Source organism: Balaenoptera acutorostrata, chromosome 11, assembly GCF_949987535.1.
Source record: "Balaenoptera acutorostrata chromosome 11, mBalAcu1.1, whole genome shotgun sequence".
Classification (NCBI taxonomy): domain Eukaryota; kingdom Metazoa; phylum Chordata; class Mammalia; order Artiodactyla; family Balaenopteridae; genus Balaenoptera; species Balaenoptera acutorostrata.
The window spans coordinates 16114733-16134051 of record NC_080074.1 but is presented as its reverse complement, the minus strand read 5'-3'; the positions used below and the strand labels follow the sequence as shown (position 1 = coordinate 16134051).

Here is a 19319-nt window from a genome sequence, read left to right as displayed (position 1 = left end):
TAGTCGTATATTGAGTCACTGTCTCCTTTAAGCCATCTTGAGTGAGTGCTTCTGTGTGTTGGTGGCAGCTGCCACTGGAAGGTGAATTTCTTCTGGTCATCTCCTTTTTCACAACAGCTATGCAAAGGCTAGTATCCCTCAATCAAGAGGAGTAGCAACTAGAACGGGAAAGCCAGAAAGCCAACCATTAAAGGGAAAAGTGTAATAAAGAAACAAGCAGAGGCTAAGAGCACAGCAGGAGGCTTAGAGTAGAAGTGTTCAAAAATAAGAAGAGGCTGACATGGGGAGTGTGACAAGTTAGGGTATTTAGACCTTCTGCAGAGTCTGAGTTTTCACATGATGCTGGTAATGTGGTAGAAGTTACATAGAAGTAAGTAGCTTCATCATCTACAAAGCTAATATGACTAGAATTTAGTTAACTTCCAGTTAGTCCTTTTAAATTTCCATCATTTTCCCAAGAAGGTTAGAATTTACAGCTCACTATGCTCACAGTCTTCAAAAGACATTGTTATCTGTTTGCATATGACATTCTCCATACCTTTGGATAGAATATACATGTTCCTTCCCTGAATGAATTTACAATAAAAGAGAAGATGCTGATAGGACAGACCTATAGGAGGCAGAGTAAAAGGTTCTGAATGAACATATAAAAGTAAGATTTGTACTTCCAAAAGGATCTGAGGTAGCTAATGAAACAGTGCTGTAAGTACAGCAGTTGGGATGAGAACCAACAGAGTCCATCTGGTAGAAGCTGGAGGGGGAAATGTTAACAAGGGCCTGAGTAGAGCATATTAGTGTGAAGACAGTGAACTAGTTAGGTTGAATAAATTACATTTTTCATAAATTTCATTTCAATAATATGAGTTCTTAAAAGATAACACAGATGCTATCCAACTGGCCCATTTGCCCTAGATGAGTAAACACCCAGCAGATGCCCAGCTCAATCTGAAGGTGATACTGATTTTCACATGTATAAAGTAGAGCAAATGTCTTGTGTTGGCTTTGATGGTATGAATTTTGCCATTAAAGTTGAAGCTAAGGCAACTTTGAGAATAGTCCTAAATCACAGACTTTTTTCATGACATGTGGTGGGATTTTTACATTGTCTGCCTTTATGTGCTTTCTAACATTTGCTCTCAGTAATAACAATCAGTGACAAAACTGTATGGAGATCAGCAGTGGGCATTCCAAAGCAGGAATGCAAAGAATGAAGCCATTCTTTATGTGTCTTATGTGTTTGTCTTAAGTTTCTTCTCTCTTTTCACTGTTGTTTTTGGTTTGGTTTTTTGAGGTAAAAAAGATGCCATAAAGCCAAAGTAGATTAAATTCAGTAAATTCAGGGAACATTTATTAAGCAGCTACTCTGTGCAAGGCACTGTGCTAGGAAGATGAGGGAGATTCAGAGGTGAATGTGGTAGTCCGTACCTTTGGAAAACTCACATTTTAGTGTGGGATATGGCTGTAATCTATTCTAGAATATTCTAGAAGGAAGTAATGACAAAATAAGGTCTGTGTTGAACTGTGAGCACCCAGGAAAAGGAGCAGTTCATTCTGTTGGGATAAATCAGGGACTGTTTCACAGGGAAGGTAGCATTTGTGCTGATCCTTGAAGTTTAAGAGGTATTGAATTGACAAATGGAGAAATGACCATTCATTCTAGGTGGAGGGAAACTTATTCTTATTAATAAGATAAATCTTTTTTATTCACATACTGCATCTTTCTTCCAAAGAGCTCAGGTTATTTTATCATTATTTGAGTAATATGTTATCAGATTTATCATTGGGGAAAGCAAGGCCCAAAGAATTGCCCCAAACATTTCCAAGCTAATGACTGGTGAAAATCCATTTCCTTTCACAGTTTACAAAACACTTTCACATACACTTTCTTTCTAGCTAAAGTAAGGCTAAGAACTTCATTTTCCAGAACTCAAGACCTTTGCTCTGTCCACTGTGCTACTGTGTCTGTCTGTTAGAGTCAGTGTTTGCCAGAACATTTCCTAATCATCCTCTTCAGCAGTGTGCTGTTGGTTAGTTCCTTCAACTGTCACTCTAAGGATGTTCCGCATCCCACCAAGTCTTGCCGTGCCAAGAGTGTACTGTAGCTTTGTCTGATTAACTTTCTTTCCAAAAGTGAAATCATTTTCTCCTGGGCCTGATTTGAAAGGCGTGCGAGTAAAGGATAGGATTGGAGGTGATGTGGCCAATGAATGGACGCTAGACACTTCCTTTTTTCCATCCATAGGAGAGCAGATGTGAACGACCTGCACCAGGATGGTGGTTAGCAACAGTGGCCCGTGCCAAAGCACTTACCAAAGTGATGACTAAGGTTGGTCATGCCAAGTACTGTTACTGAGCCTGGTGTAGGGTACAGATGTTATTTACCACCAAAACTGTAAAACCACCAATGCAAAAATTAAAATTACATTTCCATTTTGCCTCCATGCCGGACATAGCCACTGCCTCAAGTTGCTCACCACCTTAGCAGCTTTATCTCAGCTAGATTTTTAAGGATACTGGAGAGATTAGCGCTCAAACATTTTCTTCCCATTGACTACCAACTGACAGTATATTCCAAGTGATTTTTTTAAATTTTTTTTTTAGTATAAGGATTGTATTTGTGACAGATGTAGATAAGGGGACTGGCAATGGACCTAGAGGTCTTAAGAGTTTGAGAATAATTTGAACCCCATAAATCCCATCATGTCTAGCTAGTACAGTGCCTTGTACCCTGTGGTTTCCCCAGTGTGTGATGATGAAATAATGTATAAAGCAGATCCCCAAATTGAAGGTTAATTTTTTGCTCAATAAAATAGCCTACATGGTTTAAAGACTTGAAAGTATACTTTTGTCAGTTCCATTTCTTGGCCAGATGTCATAAAATTCAGGTCTGGGAAGGAATTCTATAAGGTACTTTGGCCCACGACTGGCTAATTTAAATATTGGGGTACCTAACTTCTTTAATATAGAATGATAATATTTATCAGACATAAGCATAAGGCCTGAGGCATAAGATTATAGAAAGCTTCATTTGACATTTTTTTTAATGTGAGAACAGAGGTGGAAAAGGGAATGAAATTTGCCTGCCTCTCCACCTCCTCTTTCCTTTTCTGAATTGGAAAAAAAATAAGCCCCTGCAATTTAAGCGGGAGATTAGAATGGGGATTGTATGTGGTTAAGCAAGTCCAGTGTGGCTAAGACAACTGCATTCACCTCAGCTACAGCACACGAGCCGCATGTAGTGACGCGGCCTCCTCCACAAAAGGGGAGAGAGGATTGACTGGCTTAAGCCTAAGTTAACCAAGGGAAGTAATATTTCAAGTTTCAGTTTTGTTTTGACTTTTCTAATCCCATTTAGTTTCTTAATTGGAACCAGGACTGATTAATCTTCTACTCTGCCCTTACCCCATCACTGTTTAACAAGGTACATTGCCTTTATTGCTTATATATTCTATCAAAATCTGCTAAAATTTACATTTATATAAATAATTGTTTTCCATTTCTTCCTTTTCTTATCTACTCCTTATCCAATATATATATTTTGCCAGCCTTTGTGTAGTATTTGGGACATGGCTTTCTTAGTAAATGCAAGTATCAAATATAGGAATAGTTCCCCTTTAATCCAAAGGTTATTTTTAAACTTATGGAAGCTGGGACAGGTAATTTATGACTGAAAAGTAATAACTACATAATTTTTTTCTTGTAACTAAATTACTTTACTCTACTTACAAAAATAACTGTGATTACTCCCACCTTTATGATGACTTAATCAAGGAAATGCTTTTTAGGTACATTTCAGAAATATGATCCAGTCTTTATAGCACTGTGAGATCTATTTTAGGTACGAAAGTGTCAAGATCTTAATTTACATCAGAAAATCCTTTGGATCTGCACTGTCCAATATGGTAACCACTAGCCATATATGACTATGGCTAGTCTGAATTGGAATGTCCTGTAAGTGTTAAATACTCAGACTTTCAAAGACTCAGTACAAAAAGAGAATGTAAAATAAATATCTCAATTGTTTAATATGGATTTTATATTGAAATAATATTTTTGATATATTGGATTAAACATATTATTTTATAATTAATTTTACCTATCTTTTCTCACTTTTTCTATGTGGCTACTAGAACATTTAAGATTACATATATGGCTTACATCATATTTGTATTAGATAGCACTGTTCTACATCATTAAAATACACTGCAATGTTGCTTAGAAGCTTAATTAAGGGAACTTGGATCCAGTTAAACTGATATACCCTTAAAGTGGTAGGGGAGGACTAATTTGAGAAGCTGGCTGGACGTCTCTTAGTAGGATGCCACGCAAACTTAGTATTGCCCATCATTGGCCTTTAACTCTGTAGTAGGAGTGAGTGCCTACTTTGAGCTCTTGGTTTAAGCACTAGGTGAAATGACTTCTGTTTATCAGAGAAACATCAAATAAGAATAATCTCCATTGACTGTTTGTTTGCTCTCAGTCACCCTCCTCCTTTAACTTTTAAGACTTTCTGATTGATTGAGAAGAGCATGTACGAACTACCATTTCTACTGCTTTATTCAACAGTGTCAGCTGGCATGCTGACCTCTTATTAATATTTATTTTGCTAATTTTGGACAACAGGAAAGAAAGGTTCTGTAGAGAAATTACCAAGAAATAAAGATCACCTTCACTTAAGGACAAAACTGAGTTTTATTTTTCGAGCACTATCCCTAACCTCTTCTCTATATTTTCTTAACCATGCTCTTTAATGTGAGGTAGATAGCAAATTTTTAGAAGCTTTGCATGTGATCTTCTAACAGAAATGAGAATAATAAAAGACTAATATTTATATAGTGCTTTAAAGTTTAAAAAGTATCTCCACTGACTGTTAAAACAGCCCTGTGAATTAGATAGGGCAAGAGATATTTTATTGAGGAGTAAATGGGACCAGTGATGAAGTGACTGAACCAAGATCAGGCATCTGGTTAATGACATAGTCAGGATTTGGTTCTTAGTCTTCATATTCCAGATCTTATGTTATTTTGAAAAATTACCAACAGCTCTCAGATTTGTCAGTCTGATTATTTTTAATAATATGCTCTAAATTTTAAATAGATGCAAAGCACGAAGACAGAGAGTAAGCATATTTACCTGACAAAGAAATTAAGATTTGGAGGCCATTCATTCATTCCTGCTTTTTCATTCCATAGTTGAGCTTTTCTCAAATATCAAGTCAGGTCCTAAGTAGCTTATATCAAAAACAGAAAACAAACAGAAACAACTTCATATGAAGGAAACCAGTAAAACTGCTATGATTCTATGTTAATAAAGTCTTTTAATTATTTTGAAAATAGAATGATTATAGGTATTCTAACAAATTCTTACATTCAGTGTGATCATATTAAGAAAATTAACTTTAGAAAGACTTACTTACTTATTTACAGGACTGTTGCCTGTTTAGGCAACTCCTGAAGTGGAAGGACATGGTGTAGATAACATGCCATATCCATTTGTCTTGGGAATGATATTTTTATGTTACGTATTTTACCTTCCCAATTAACTGTACCCAATCCCAAAGCATAATGGTGAGGCTGAGGGAAGGATCTCAGAAATGGTTTTGAAAAAATGCAGCTTGAAGACCTCGAATTTGGTATAGAAAAGTCACCACACCTCTCCTGCCTACTGGGTTAGTGGCTTAGTGAAAGAACAGTAAAACCAACCAGTCAGCACTAGGAAGCCATTAGATGAAAGATTATACTGAAAGACGAAGGATCAGCAAAGGACACTCTTTCATAGTATATAACTGAATATGTTAACCAGTGCCAAAGGTTGTTTTAATTTCTGTGAGGAAAAAAGCATTAAAAACACTTAAGAATATCACAAGTTATTGGGAAATCCATTGTACTTCAGTGGATTATGGACTGTTCCATTGATACTGAAATCTTGAAATAAGATGCACTCTCAGACTTGGAATTATAGCAAAGATTACAGAGCTTCTTTCTCCGGGCTCTCACAGGCTCCATTACAGCAGGCACTTTTGGAAAAGCTCTGTTAATTAAAATGCTTTATTTATATACTAATTTTCATCCTATCTTTCAAATGTGAAAGGGAATTAAATATGAAATGGCTAATTTTAAATGTCAGGGTTCTTTTTTTTCCAAGCCAACCTTACATTAAGAACAGGAATCCCTGTGCCAAAGAAATGGTTCCCAATTATGCCATCATGGGTTTTGTTATACATTGTACAGAAGTCAACAAAACAAGTAGGTAACAGGACCTGCCTAAATAGCAGCCACCCTCATTAAAATCAGAGAATTAATCAGGGGGTGATTGAAGGAAGCAATGCTTCATAGGCTCCCCCTTTTTCTTCTTTTCTAATCATAGAACAAAATATGTTACATAAAAGGATCGGAACTATTATGCAGTACTCAATTAGAGGGAGGTGAATAGGTCTCTAACATGCTGTTTTATCAAAAGAGCAGACTGGTGTTTGCATGACTGTTGTTTCATTACAGACCCTGTCATTAATTCCATGTGTCAATACTGCCCTGTAGTACACAGAGCAGACAAGAAAGAAGAGCCCTTGAAAACAAGGGAATGATTTTTGAGTCGTTATCAAGCTAAGTGGCAAGCGGGAAGCTGAAACTCGTATAGGTAAATTCGAAGGGACTCTTGGGAGATCTGCAAGTGGGAAACAAGAATGCATTTTACCAACTGCTTAATTATGTCCTGTTTTTCAACAAGTACACTTGAAATGAATGCTTTGTTTGTATTGCACAAAAACATGTGCTGTGGGCAAGAGTATTCTCTTGTTTCCAGGTCAAGTAAGGTGTTTTTATACACATACACATCTGGCCTATTCTATAATGTGCTATTGGGTATGTTAGTATCTGAGCCCCAATATTGCACTGTCATTTCTGGGAGAAAGAGTTATGTAGGAACCAGAAGCCTAAAAAGTGGAACCTTCTCTGAGGTCCTGAGAGGTTACATAAGCCCAGGCATCCCAGAGGACCATACTTACAGGGAAATGGTGGCTCAGGAAAATGTTGAACTATATCTGGGGAAAAAAAAGACAGACTATAAAATTTTAAATATGGTATAAATCCCATAATCTCCCACCCCTAAATCTTTAAGAAAGTACTTTTTTGGTTTCCATTAGCAGTCCTAAGGGTTAGGCTGGGGCAAAATAAGGTTTCCTTTCTTGGACGTGCTTTATCTGTGTCCTCGTGCCTGGCCAAGCCCTTATAGATTATGGTTCCTTATCGTTTAGTAAGATCAAATTTCTAAATGATGTTTCGTTCCAGTTGAACATTCTTGGAGGCTTATCTCTTCCCTGGCCAGATGCCTGATCAGATGAGAAGCCCGCCATGATACTGTCACAGTGCCTAGAATGGGCTCTTTATCCAGTAGACATCACTGTACTTTTTGATGATAACGAGGGCAGTCTTAACTTGTGTTAAGGCCTGTGTATAGCATTGAAGGTAAGTATGAAGGAGTTATTGCTATGTGAATATCTTAATCCTGATGCACATTTCAATATACAGTATCTTCGTTTAACCATGATCTACATATATCTGACACCTAGCCATCCTTTTTAGATGGGACCTTCATAATTTAGGACCAGTAACTCTTCATGAAATGGCCTGTTTATTGAGGGCCATGATTGAATTTAGATCCTTCCTTGTAACATTTGCCATTGCTTTGATTTACTTTTGGAATCACTCTAATCATTTGCTGGTAGCTTTGCAGGAAGGACTTGTGGTCTTGGTGTATGTCAGTGACAATTAGGTAGGATGCTGTGTTTGACTCTTAGGTTTAGAAGATCTTGATTAGAAACAAAAGCTTAGCAGTATTGAGTTTTAGTGTCTTAAAAACCTAGCAGCTTTTTAAGTAGATCAAAATTATTTAGTAGCCTAATATTTAGACTCCTAGAATTAGAATCTTGGGGATCATCTTGTCCAACCCCTTCATTTTATATAGATGGGGAGACTCAAGCCCAGAGAAGGAAATGACTTGCCCAAGGACACCCAGCAAGTCAGTGGAAAATCTGAGACTAGAATCTAGACCCACTGGTGCTCCATATATAAGCAGCTGAGTCTATACTAATTAGTGGTTGGAAATTCCAGATTGTATGGTACAAAGAGGGCCTTGACTTCGGGACTGTCAGAATGTCTGATGACACTGACTCATCAGGGAAATAACTGCAGTTAAAATAATATGAGGATGTTTCCTGGCAAATGGTTCTCTACCATTGTCCATTTATGCTATGACCCATCTATTATATTCTTTCAATAAACATTTACTGAGCACCTACTATGTGCCCATCCTATACTAGATACTGCAAATCACAGCCAGATAAGACATGGACTCTGCCCTCAAGTTGCTCACAGTCCAGTAGAGAATGAGAAATCCCTGGAAAGCATTATGCAGAATTTCCTGTAGAATGCTAATACTTTTCCTAACTGCAAATCTTGGTGATGAAAGTGAACCTTCTACCCAAAGATCCAGCTTTTCTCTTGGTCAGGGTTTGTTTATTAGGAGTCCCATAAAACACCATACCTTTTCTTCCTGTGAAAGTGCAAGATAATACCAACTGCAGCTAAATTGAGTTCATAAACACTTTTTGAGGATCTACTATCTGCAAGGCACTGTGCTAGACACATAGGGATATGAAAATGAATAAAGCATAGAACATTTTCTTTTTAATATGTCAAAGGAATATTGTTTTATAGCCTTCAATGTTTGTAATGAGAATTATTTTTAATAAATATTCTTAAATATGGGACCCTTGAAATAGAAGACAAAAATACCTCTGTACTATAATCCAGAGTCGTCAGCCCAGGATTTCAAAGTCTCCATCCAAATCCTCTTTTGTACCCCATATCTGTTTTGAGCTTTCTTTTTCCTTTACCTCTGCCAAGCCAGCCTGCTTGCCAATCCCTGCACACAACTAACTCTTGCTTCTGTGCCTTTGCTTGACTAATCTTCTGCTTCTGGGATGCCTTTCTCCCCATGAATCCATGTCCATCACTGCCATTACAGCCTGGCCCTGAGTCCACCTCCTGCCGGGAGCCTGTGATCAGCATCCCCATCTCCTCCGTGTCCCTCCCATGTGTACACAGCCCATATGACTGGTGGAATAACGGTTCTGTGGTATTCATGAATGCTTCCCATTCTCTGTCCACATCTTGCTGATCTAGATACAACAGATCTTATTAAATGAAACAGTTTAGTATAACCAGGTCATTTATCAGACCTTTTAGGAGTAAGTCTCTATATCAAAGACTTCATTTTGGTATTTGTGGGCTGTTATATGATAGAGAGGAAGATCAGAATCGTTAAGATGGGGGTTTGAAAAGTAAGCCCGGGGTCCATAAGAAAAAACAGTAACATATCTGTAAGTGATCCTCTCTCCTTCCACTCCCAAACAGGATGAGAAATCGCCTTTAAATACATTTCAAATACAGTAAGGGTGTATAGAACTGTCAAGCTAGGGAAAGCAGGGCTCTGCCTGTTAATCATCTCAAGCTTGTTGATCTGCTGTTCTGTAATTCCTTTAATATTGTTTAATGTGTGTGTGTTTTACCTTCTGAACTGACTAAAAGCTTCTTGAGGACAGGGACCATGTCTTTTATTTGCTTCTGCATATTCTTCTCCCACTTATTCCCAAAGAGTACCCTAACAATCTTGTGGAAGCCTTCCTTCCATAAACACATAAGGGACAGGAAATGCATCTTGTGGGTTCCAACTACATTCCGGCCATTGCACTATGCACTTTTTATGTATAATGACCTTTCACCCTCATGACAACTCAGTGAACTGGGTATTCCTATCCCAATTCTACAGATAAGGAAATTGAAGTTCAGAGAGTTCAAGGTCTTACTGCTAGTGAGTGGTAGATCCAGGATTAGAACCTAGGTCTGTCTGATTCCAAAACCTATATATGCCTTTCGCTATACCACAATAATAATAACTAATATTTAGGACTCCTTTACAGTTCATAGAACTCTTTCATCTGCACTATTATTAATTATTGCAATTACTACTACCACTGCTGGTACTATTACCCCTTAAGTCATCACTAGGAAGTAGGTAGCGCCAGTATCATTAACCCCATTTCACAGATGGGAGTACAGAGACTCAGAGACTTGCCCAAGATCACACAACTGGTAAGTGGAAGAGCCAGGACTTCAGACAGACTTCCTGACTCTAGATCTTTTTGTTCTTTCCACTGTATCACATTGCTGCCTTAATGTATTTGCATGAATGCATGATTATGTGGCCAGTTATCACTGACACCTCTCCTACAGGAATGTCAGTAAGACCAAGCATCGCATGGAGCCATGTGGAAAAGACAATAATTCATACCCTCAGAGGAGCTTCTGTGTTAGTAGAGGGGTGATACATAAGACCTAAAAAATAAAGCCTTGAGAAGAATAGTTCACAAATGAGAATTAAAATATGAGCCCCTTTATTCTATAGATGAATTCCCATAATTTGGCCATAAAACTTTTGTAATGTTCTTAATTATTTCTATTATAAAATTGGATTAGGGAGTGGGGTGAAATCGATGGACTTGATTTGAAAATATTCCTCCTGGGTTTGGATGAGAAAGTGCTAGCTACTTTGTGCAAGCTGGTAGCTAGCTCCAGTATCATCCTGTTACCAAAGAAATGCTGGAGTGTTAGGAGTGATGGCATATCCACCCAGCAATTCACTATCTTGGTAGAATTCCTATAGTCTCATCTGCTGATCCGACTTCTACCTACCCATACCCTTCAACCCCACCCCCACCTTACTGTACCCTCAGTCCACCAGCCCCTTCAGACCTTTGAACTTTCTGATCCCTTAATGTTTCACCCCAGAAGGTGATCCCCTTCTCCTTTGGTATCGATTATTAGTAAACAGTGTCCAGTATCACAAAGTCCTTCAGCACCATCAGAACTAGGAAACAGTTACTAAAGTATAGATATGTATAGTATGTATTCGTGCTGAAGAGAAGTGTCAGTGGAAGCAGATCGTTTTCTGGTTCCTCTAAGCATTTCTCCCTGGTTGTCATGCAGAGCTGTTCGCTGTCCTGAAAGATGTCAGCGTCTGCCCCCCGCCCCTGAGCTGCTGCACCTGCTGTGCTCTTGCCGCAGCGAGCGGGTCGCCGCCCACGTGGCCATCGGAGCGAGGCTGCAGCCACACTCTGCTCCTCACCCCCCCACCTCCGCCCTTCCAGCGGACCGCAGCTCTGCCCTGGAAGGAAGGCCTTTCCTTCCTACAACCACAGCCATGACCCAGCTCTCTGTCTCCTCTCACGCCGTTACTGTTACAGTGACATCCTCATGGCTCGTCTCCCCGCCGCAGTTTCCCCTATTCCAGTGTGTCTTTTGCACTGCTGCCAGAGATACTTCCCTATAAAACAAACCTGATGATAGGGCATTCCTTACAGGCTAAGACCTGAGCTCCTTGCTTTGGCATTCAAGACACTTGACTACTAGACCCCAAACTACCCTTGCAGACTTGTCTCCTCCTGCTCCTTCACTGAACCTCACCACTCCCCAAACACTGGGCCCTGTCCCAGCTTCATGGGAGCCGAGAAAGAAATTGACACAATCCAAAAAGGTCTACAAAGAAAAATCACAAGTAGTTGGGACCATATAGAGCCCTCCACACAGACTCCTTTGCCTGAAAAGATCTGTACTATCTTCGCGTGGCATAGGACACCTCATTGGAGGTGCCGTTCCCACCTTCCCCAGGCAATTTGGTTGATGCTTCATCTCAGGAGCTGTGATTTCTTTTGTTCATGCTTCTGTTACAGCATTTACCCCATTTTATGTTCTAAGTTATTTTTCACGTATATGTGTCACTCACTCCTCAAGGGCATCAGCTGTGCCTCGTCTTCCTTTTCTTCCCAGTATATGACACAGTTCCTGGCACACAGTCCTTGGACAGCTGAACTTAGAGTGTGTTCCTTCAGTGCAGTTATAGCAGTTAATCCAGGTGTGTGTGCTGCAAAGAGCACTGGACTGGGATTCAGAGACCTATGTCCCAGGTCCAACTTTGCCATTAGATATGTGACCTTGGGTAAGTCACTCCAGTCTCCTTTATTAAACAAGGGGGTTGGACTAAATGATCTCTAAGGCCCCTTCAACTTTAAGTTCTATGATTCTGACCCCATTTCTTGGATCAGGAAACACATTTCCTACTTTATAGTATTTAGCAGCCTCAACCAGTCAACCATCCACATTACTCAAATAGAGTTTTCAGACTCTCAGCAATAGTCTTCTGGTACTAGACAGAGCTGCTTGATTAGGTTCCTGTTGACTTATCCAGTGACCACTGAGCTGTTCTTCCCCTTCCCCAGTAAGTTTCTCTGCAGCTATAACACCGTCACACTGCTATGTGGCCGGCCCTTCCGAGGGGAGCCCTTCTTTGTGCTGGCCTAAGGGACAACAGCAAGGAAGCAGAGGGAGAGGAGGTTTTATCATTTTCCTTCACTCCAACTCCCACCAGCATTACAACTGCTGCCATGTTGGTTCTTGTTGTAGACATGTTTTTAGGGGGTGATGCCTGTTTCTGTGAGAAGTAAGTTTTAAGCAGCTCATGTGCCTCTTCAAGGCTCCTTTTAAAGTACCCTGCTGACTTTTTGGGGTGGGAGGAGGACTAGAGTTAGCAACTCAACATGTACATTTGACATAATCTCTATACAATAAATAAGAGCCTGTGAAAAGATTAAATAAATCTTCCTTAATGCTTTTTGATTGGCTTAATCAATAATTAATCATCTTTAGATGAGGCTGTAACTTGTGGAGTAGATATAATTGGATTAGCTGAAAAGAGGCAGTTGGGGAGCTTTGAAGAGATTAAAATGGCTGTCAATCCCATAATTAAACTGCCACAAACAAAAGCAATGGTGTTTTTTAAAAAAGAAGAAGAAGGAGAGAGAGAGGAAAGAAAAGGGAGGGAGAAAGTTGGGGAAGGCCAAATGATTTGAAATCAATAAGTACTTACGTATCACTAGAGATTGGAGAGGCAAAAATCAAATGACAGATTTATTCCATTAAATGAAATCCATACGTATCAAATCAGCCATTTAATTATATGCCTGGTCCACTGGGACAGGTGAAATTTTGGCAGCTTCAACTTCACTAAAATAAATCCACAAAAGGAAAAAAATTATTAAAAACAGAAGAGACCTGCTCCTTGTCCTGAGCCCATTGAGACCTTGACTTTTCATACTTTTAATTGGCTTAGTAGGTTTGGCCTGTGTGAATGAAGTCTTTTATCTCCCTCTTTTTCTTTCCATACCTCTTTCATCTTTCCTGTTACAAACACACAGAGAGAGCTTGAGGAAAAATACTTTGGTTTTTAAAGACTTTTCTTTTTTTTAAAGGATGTGGATTTGGGTGGGGGGAGGGAGTGTGTGTGATGCTGGTGAATACTTTTTTTTCTTTCTTTTCTCTCTTTTTTCCAGAGAGGAGTTGCTTAAACCAATGGGACTAAAACCTGATGGGACAATAACGCCTTTGGAGGAAGCACTCAACCAGTACTCTGTCATCGAGGAGACCAGCTCTGACACAGACTAAAAGCATCACCTGCTCAACTCTCAGTATTGCTTTTATCAGCATCTTTTCTCTGTAGCTCCAGGGGAATCTTTTCTCTAAAACATTTATGCCCTTGCTTTGGCTAGAAACACATTAACTGGTTTACTCATTGAGAATCCAGCATATTTAAGAAGTGATCCTGTGTTTTTGCGATATTGAGGCATTCATACAGAGCTGCAGTTAGACGGAGTTGCAGGGACTAGGAACAGAAAAAAAAATAATTCCATTTTGTCAAGATGGAACTGAAGGACTTCACTCTATAAAGCAGCCCTGGTTGAATCTGGCAGTTCTGTTTGCCAAGATTCTTAACAGAAGATTTAGCCGTGTCCTTCCTCTCACTTGTGTGAGCTGCCTTTTCTGAATCTCTCCAGAGACGGAGGCATGTGAGAAGCAGAACGAGCTGCTAAAAGGGGGCTGAGGCAAGTGACTTGTTAGATCAGGACTGAGTGAATGGAAGCCAAGCAGCTGCTCCATAAACGTAGCCCCAACTCTTCATTTCAATTTTGTATAAATCTATAGAAATGCACACACACGCACACACACACACAACAGCCCCGGACTTGCAAACTGATTACATTCAAAAAGTTTGTATGTCAGTTATCTAGAACTTCAGAATACATTTCTCCCTATAAAGTTATAAATGATGGTTTAGTTCTGAGGCAGCTACAAATGCCTATTTATTCCCTAATAACCTGAACACTAGTACCATAGAACTGAACCCCCATCTGTATCACTGCATGGGGAGCATGCATTCTGAGGTCTAACATAGGGGTGCCTCCAACCCGGTAGAGGGAATGGGGACCCCCTGGGTACAGGGAGTTCTTTTGAGCCCTCTGCTGAGGGCGGGGGAGTCAGCAGCACCCATTTGTACATATAGGTCACTCATATGTCACATGTTTTAAATTGGGGACTGTGTGTGCTTGTGTGTGTCCTACCTTTCTACCATATGTGATCAGTTTAATGGTAACTTTATTTATTTAAAAAAGAAACACAAATAGTTACTGTTAAACTGATTAAGGCTGTTTATTTTTACTTTTAGAATTGGTCATATGAAGAAGTAGAAAATGAATCATGCAATAGACAGTGGGCCTAGTTAATCAATGGCTAAAGTTGAAAAGGGGTTGGTTTCCTTTTATATATATATGTATGTATGTATGTACATACATATATATATATTTATATATATATACACACATAATGTGCTTAACCACTGCCTTTTAAAACGTTAAATTAAATAAAACATTGGGGTTGATTCAATTTAGCTATCTGTGTGTGTTTCTTTATAGATACATGGGGTAAACAATCCTGTTTCACAGTTTGTGCTTTTTTAAAGTGCTTTTACATCTATTATCTCACTTATAATAAATAGCCTTTCTAAGGATAAAGTACATGAAGTATTAGTGAAAATGTCGTTTATCCAGAAGTCACTTCTCTGGCAAAAGTACAAATCAGGAATTCAGTTTTAAAAAGCCTTAGAGCTGCCAAAAGAGATGGCAAAGTTTCTTACAATTTATTTATAGGAGAGATCCCTCAAGAATCTCACCTTTTGCCTCTTTACTAAAATTTGCATATATTTCTAACATGTTTAGTTATCTGACTTCCAAGCCCACAAAACAAATGGCAAGGAGGAGGCTGTTAGATGGAAAGCAGCAAAAAGCCAGCTGAAAACCGGATAGGAACGTGGGGAGAATGAGAACTACTCGAGGCGTCATAAGTCTGGGACCATCTGTTTCCCAAAGGACATTCTAGTTGACCCAGAAAGTATCTGTACAACAGTATGGCCTATAAACTAATTCTTATAACGATGACCTTGTGTTTCTTTTAAAAAATAAGGATACTCTATAAAAAGACTAGGAAGAATACACTACATTTTAGGATTTTTATCCAAAATAGTTGGAGTGTAAGTTATGCGTGACCCATGTTTTAACAGTAAATAAAAATGAAACTTGGTAATTCATAATTTTAGATTAAAGTGAAAAAAAGTTTAGAAAAAAGAATTTAAGTATTTTTGTTACTTCATTCTACAAATGCATTTTTAAAGTATTTTTATAATTTCTGCAATTAAATAGCTTTGGCATGAGTGTCGGCTTACCTAAATGAAGACATGTTTAATGAAATACCATCTTGCCAGCTTTATGCAGAGTGTTTGAACAGTCCTGTTTAAGTAGCTGTGCTCTTCTGCTTTCAATGAGTTCTGTTTCATTTTGAGTTTCCCCATACTGGGCACTAAGCTTTGTTTTGAAGAGGGAATTTGCAGAGGGAGAAGATGAAAGTGACCTCATCTTGCACACGGAAAGAGAACTAACATCTGTTGATTGCTTGCTCTGTGCTGGGCTTTTTATGTATCTTATCTTGTGTAACCTCATCACATCTCACGTTAGAGATCATCTCTGGAAAGCAAAGTAAGTTACCCAACATCACAGAGCAAGTAAAAATCTAACTCTGGCCGGCCTGACCCCCAGCACCTCTCCTTCCCCTTCACGCTGCCCACCTGGGTCCATGTTGTGCCCCTTTATGACTCTGGAATGCTGGGAGAGTGGTAATTCTCAGGCCATTTTAAGCAATAACTATTTCAGCAGAACTGGTTTAAAGAACTTATTAAGCAGGGAGGTGACCTGAATGAAGTTGAAGTGTGAGTAGGAAACTTGCTCAGTTAGTACTGGATTTCAAATAAGGACCTGGAATCCTTTAGGTCAGAGATGAGGGCTGCAGGCTCCCCCCCGGCCCCCACCCCCGCCACCCTGACCCTCGACATCTGCCTGGCTCAGTGGCCTGCAGTGGGGATGGTGAGAATACACTGGCCAACTGCACTCTGCAGGCCCCTGTGTCCACATCCCTCCCAACCTTTAAAACAGGGTATGGAGGAGCGGGTTCTAAAATAAGGCACTTGAGCTGCTGCTTTAGAGTAACAGTTGACAGACACTTGAGGCCCCTTCACACAGCGGGTGGTCCTGGCAGGTGCACAGGACGGATGTTATTGTCCCTCCTTTATAAATGAAGACATAGGCAGAGGCAGTACAAGTACTCAACATCCCCTTACTACCATCAGTCTTGCCGCCTCCCAGTACTAGGTGTCTCTTATATTGACTTCCCTTCCCCTCCCCCCCATTATAAAAGTAATATATGTTCATTGTGGAAAGTTTGGAGAATACAGGAAATAATAAAGTTAATAATTCACCCCAAAACCCACCACCTGAGATAATCTCTGTTAATGTTTTGGTGTATTTCCGTCCTGTGTTTTTTCTATGCCTATATAATTTATTTTACTACAAGATTGGGATCATGCTGTATTTACAGATTTGTACCCTGCTTTCTTCTTTAACATATTGTAAGCATTTTCCCATGTCAATAAATATTCTTCAAAAATTAATGGCTATATGATATTCCATTATATGAATTGTGGTAAACACTAGTAACTGCTTACCCAGTATTCTTCTTCCTTGCTAACAGAGGTGACATCATGACCTATCCCTCCTCCCCACAGAAGAAGGTGCCCGCTGCCTTCCCGGGAGGCAGCATGAGCCTTGTCAGCACTGAAGAGCAGCGGGAAATGGAATGGCGCCAGGAAGAGCAGACTTGCTCTGTCATACAGAGTCTAGCAGGAGCCTCGGCAGCACAAATCATGACCCAGCTAGATTAAGTGACTAGATAATTCTATAATTTTTGTTAAGGAGAGGCGTTTGAAAATAGCAAGGGATCTAGATGACTTTAAAAAGTCTGCATGTGAAGAAAAAAGATGTCAGTCATGTTTACTACTCGGTAATCCAGTCACTGGCATTAATTTTCTTGGAGATATTCTTCACTGCAAGTCCAGAGGTGAAAGAGGGTACACAGGGATGGGGAGAGACATGTTAGTCTTTCAAGAAAAGTAAGGGGACACCTGTCAGAAACTACTGGGTATGTGGCGAGCACAATATGGAGAAGGAACAAATGAATGGTGTTCTAGGAACAAATCATATGGGTGAGGGAGGAAGGAGGGAGGGAGGGATTTCTAACAACTGCCATAAGTGAGAAGATTCAAGGAAAGGGAGAGGTTTCTAGAGAGGACTTAGGAGGATAGGAGGATGTGACTCTGATGCACTATGCCGAGCCCCTGCACCAAGTCTTCAAGAAGCATCAGAGCAGCCTTTCTTAAAGGGGTGGGGAGATTAAGCCTCACTTCCTACACCATGCATTGTACATAGTGAATTAACTTTCCTGTGCATCTAGAATAGTGTTAGCTACATAGCATCCTCGATGGAGAGAAAAAATAGTCACTCCAGTCCAGAGTTCTGTGGTTCAGGTGAACCCTGGTTGAGAAAGGCTATCTTAAAGAAAAGGTCAAAATTACTCTGCAAGGCTTCTAGAGTCAGATTTGTGTTTTCTTTTAATATAACACAGGGAAGATCCTGGGCCCTAGGGCTCCAGCTGTATCCAGGTCTCACCGACCTGTACCTTTTCTGCATTGAACATAGCAATTACAGCTGTGTATACTTACTGAGCAATTACTGTGCCAGACACTGTGCTAAGCACTTTACATGCACTTTCCAATTGCATCTTCATGACAATCTTACGAGATAAGTACTATTAGAATAACTCCCACTTTTCAGATGAGAAAACTAAGGCATAAAGATGTTAGGTACTATGTGCAAGGCACACAGCCAATAAGTAGCAAAATTTGAATTCAAGCCTGTCTGATGTCTGTAAATACTATGCTATGTGTTGCTTTTGCGATCAGAAAAATTAAAGTTTTCAGAGAAAAAATTTCAGAAGAGATTGAAATGGGAAAAACAGAATTGGGAAATAACTTTAACACATTTTTCCTCACTCCATTTCCGTATCTCCCCACTACATAGAATCCCATACTCCTGCTAGTCTCAAAGAAAGGCCCATGCTCACAAGCATACCAATCCACATCAGTGTGTTCAGTAAACATTCACTGGGCATTTACCATGTACCAGGCACTGTTCAAGGTGATTGGGGATACAAACACAACTTGAAAGTCCCTATCCCCAAAGTGCCCACAGTGTGAGAAGTCCATAACCAAAGCCTGTACAAAGTGCTACAGGATGCCAGGAGGAATATGGGGGTTGAGTAACAAAGCTTCGTAAGGGACATCTGAGCTGAGCTTGAGTTCGCCATGTACAGGAGAAAGACTGTTCCCACCAAAAGAACTGGCTCCAACAAAAGCTTGTGCATTTGATGTGTTTACAGAACACAAACATGTCTCATGATGGGACACATGAGTAGCAGAATTTCAGGCGAGGAAAGGACACAACCAGAAAGATCACTCTGGCTGCAGTATGGAGAATGGAGTGGAGAAGGGACAGACAGTAAGAAAAGAAACCAGATAGAAGGCTGCTGCATCAGTACATGTGAGGGGTAAGCAGGGCCTGGACTGGAGTAGTGGCAGGAGGTGTAAAAAAAGAGGGGAGGGAGTCAAGAAATGCTTAGAAGCTGGAATAAACACAATTTGGCATTGTGGAAAGGCAAGAAAGAGCTCATTTAAAAACTGAGATGGGAATGACTTTGAGAAAAAGATAATCTAAAATACTGGCTCTGCCAAACTGTGAACTAAGCAACTTTGGGTTTGGGAGCAGGAGGGTGAAGCTAAGAGTTATTTCAAGGAATTTGCAAATTTGTAGGGCTACCAAGCATCATTTACATAATGAATGAAAAAATGTCTTGGATACCAAGTACATCTATTTTACAAATACTGTATCACATGTTGATGTGATAAAAGTTCATTCATAAGCATTCCTCAAT

The 19319-nt window shown here is 39.8% G+C and overlaps 1 protein-coding gene across 9 annotated transcripts in view; it reads left to right on the top strand.

Annotated features, from left to right (window-relative positions):
* RIC8B (RIC8 guanine nucleotide exchange factor B) overlaps nucleotides 1-14831 on the top strand; it is a 116046-nt gene extending 101215 nt beyond the window's left edge. For 2 of the 9 annotated variants that reach the window (XR_009009693.1, XR_449622.2), the window contains 3 exons: nucleotides 6498-6636; nucleotides 7287-7463; nucleotides 13445-13583. Coding sequence is in view for 3 of the 9 variants with exons in the window: in XM_007165730.2 (XP_007165792.1) it covers nucleotides 13445-13556 (112 nt within the window). In the remaining 6 variants the exon portion in view is untranslated. Of the gene's footprint in view, nucleotides 1-2242; nucleotides 6473-6497; nucleotides 6637-7286; nucleotides 7464-13444 lie in introns of those variants that run through there. The other 7 variants (XM_007165730.2, XM_007165732.2, XR_449619.2 and 4 more) reach the window with 6 other exon arrangements.
* The last annotated feature ends 4488 nt before the right edge of the window (nucleotides 14832-19319 follow it).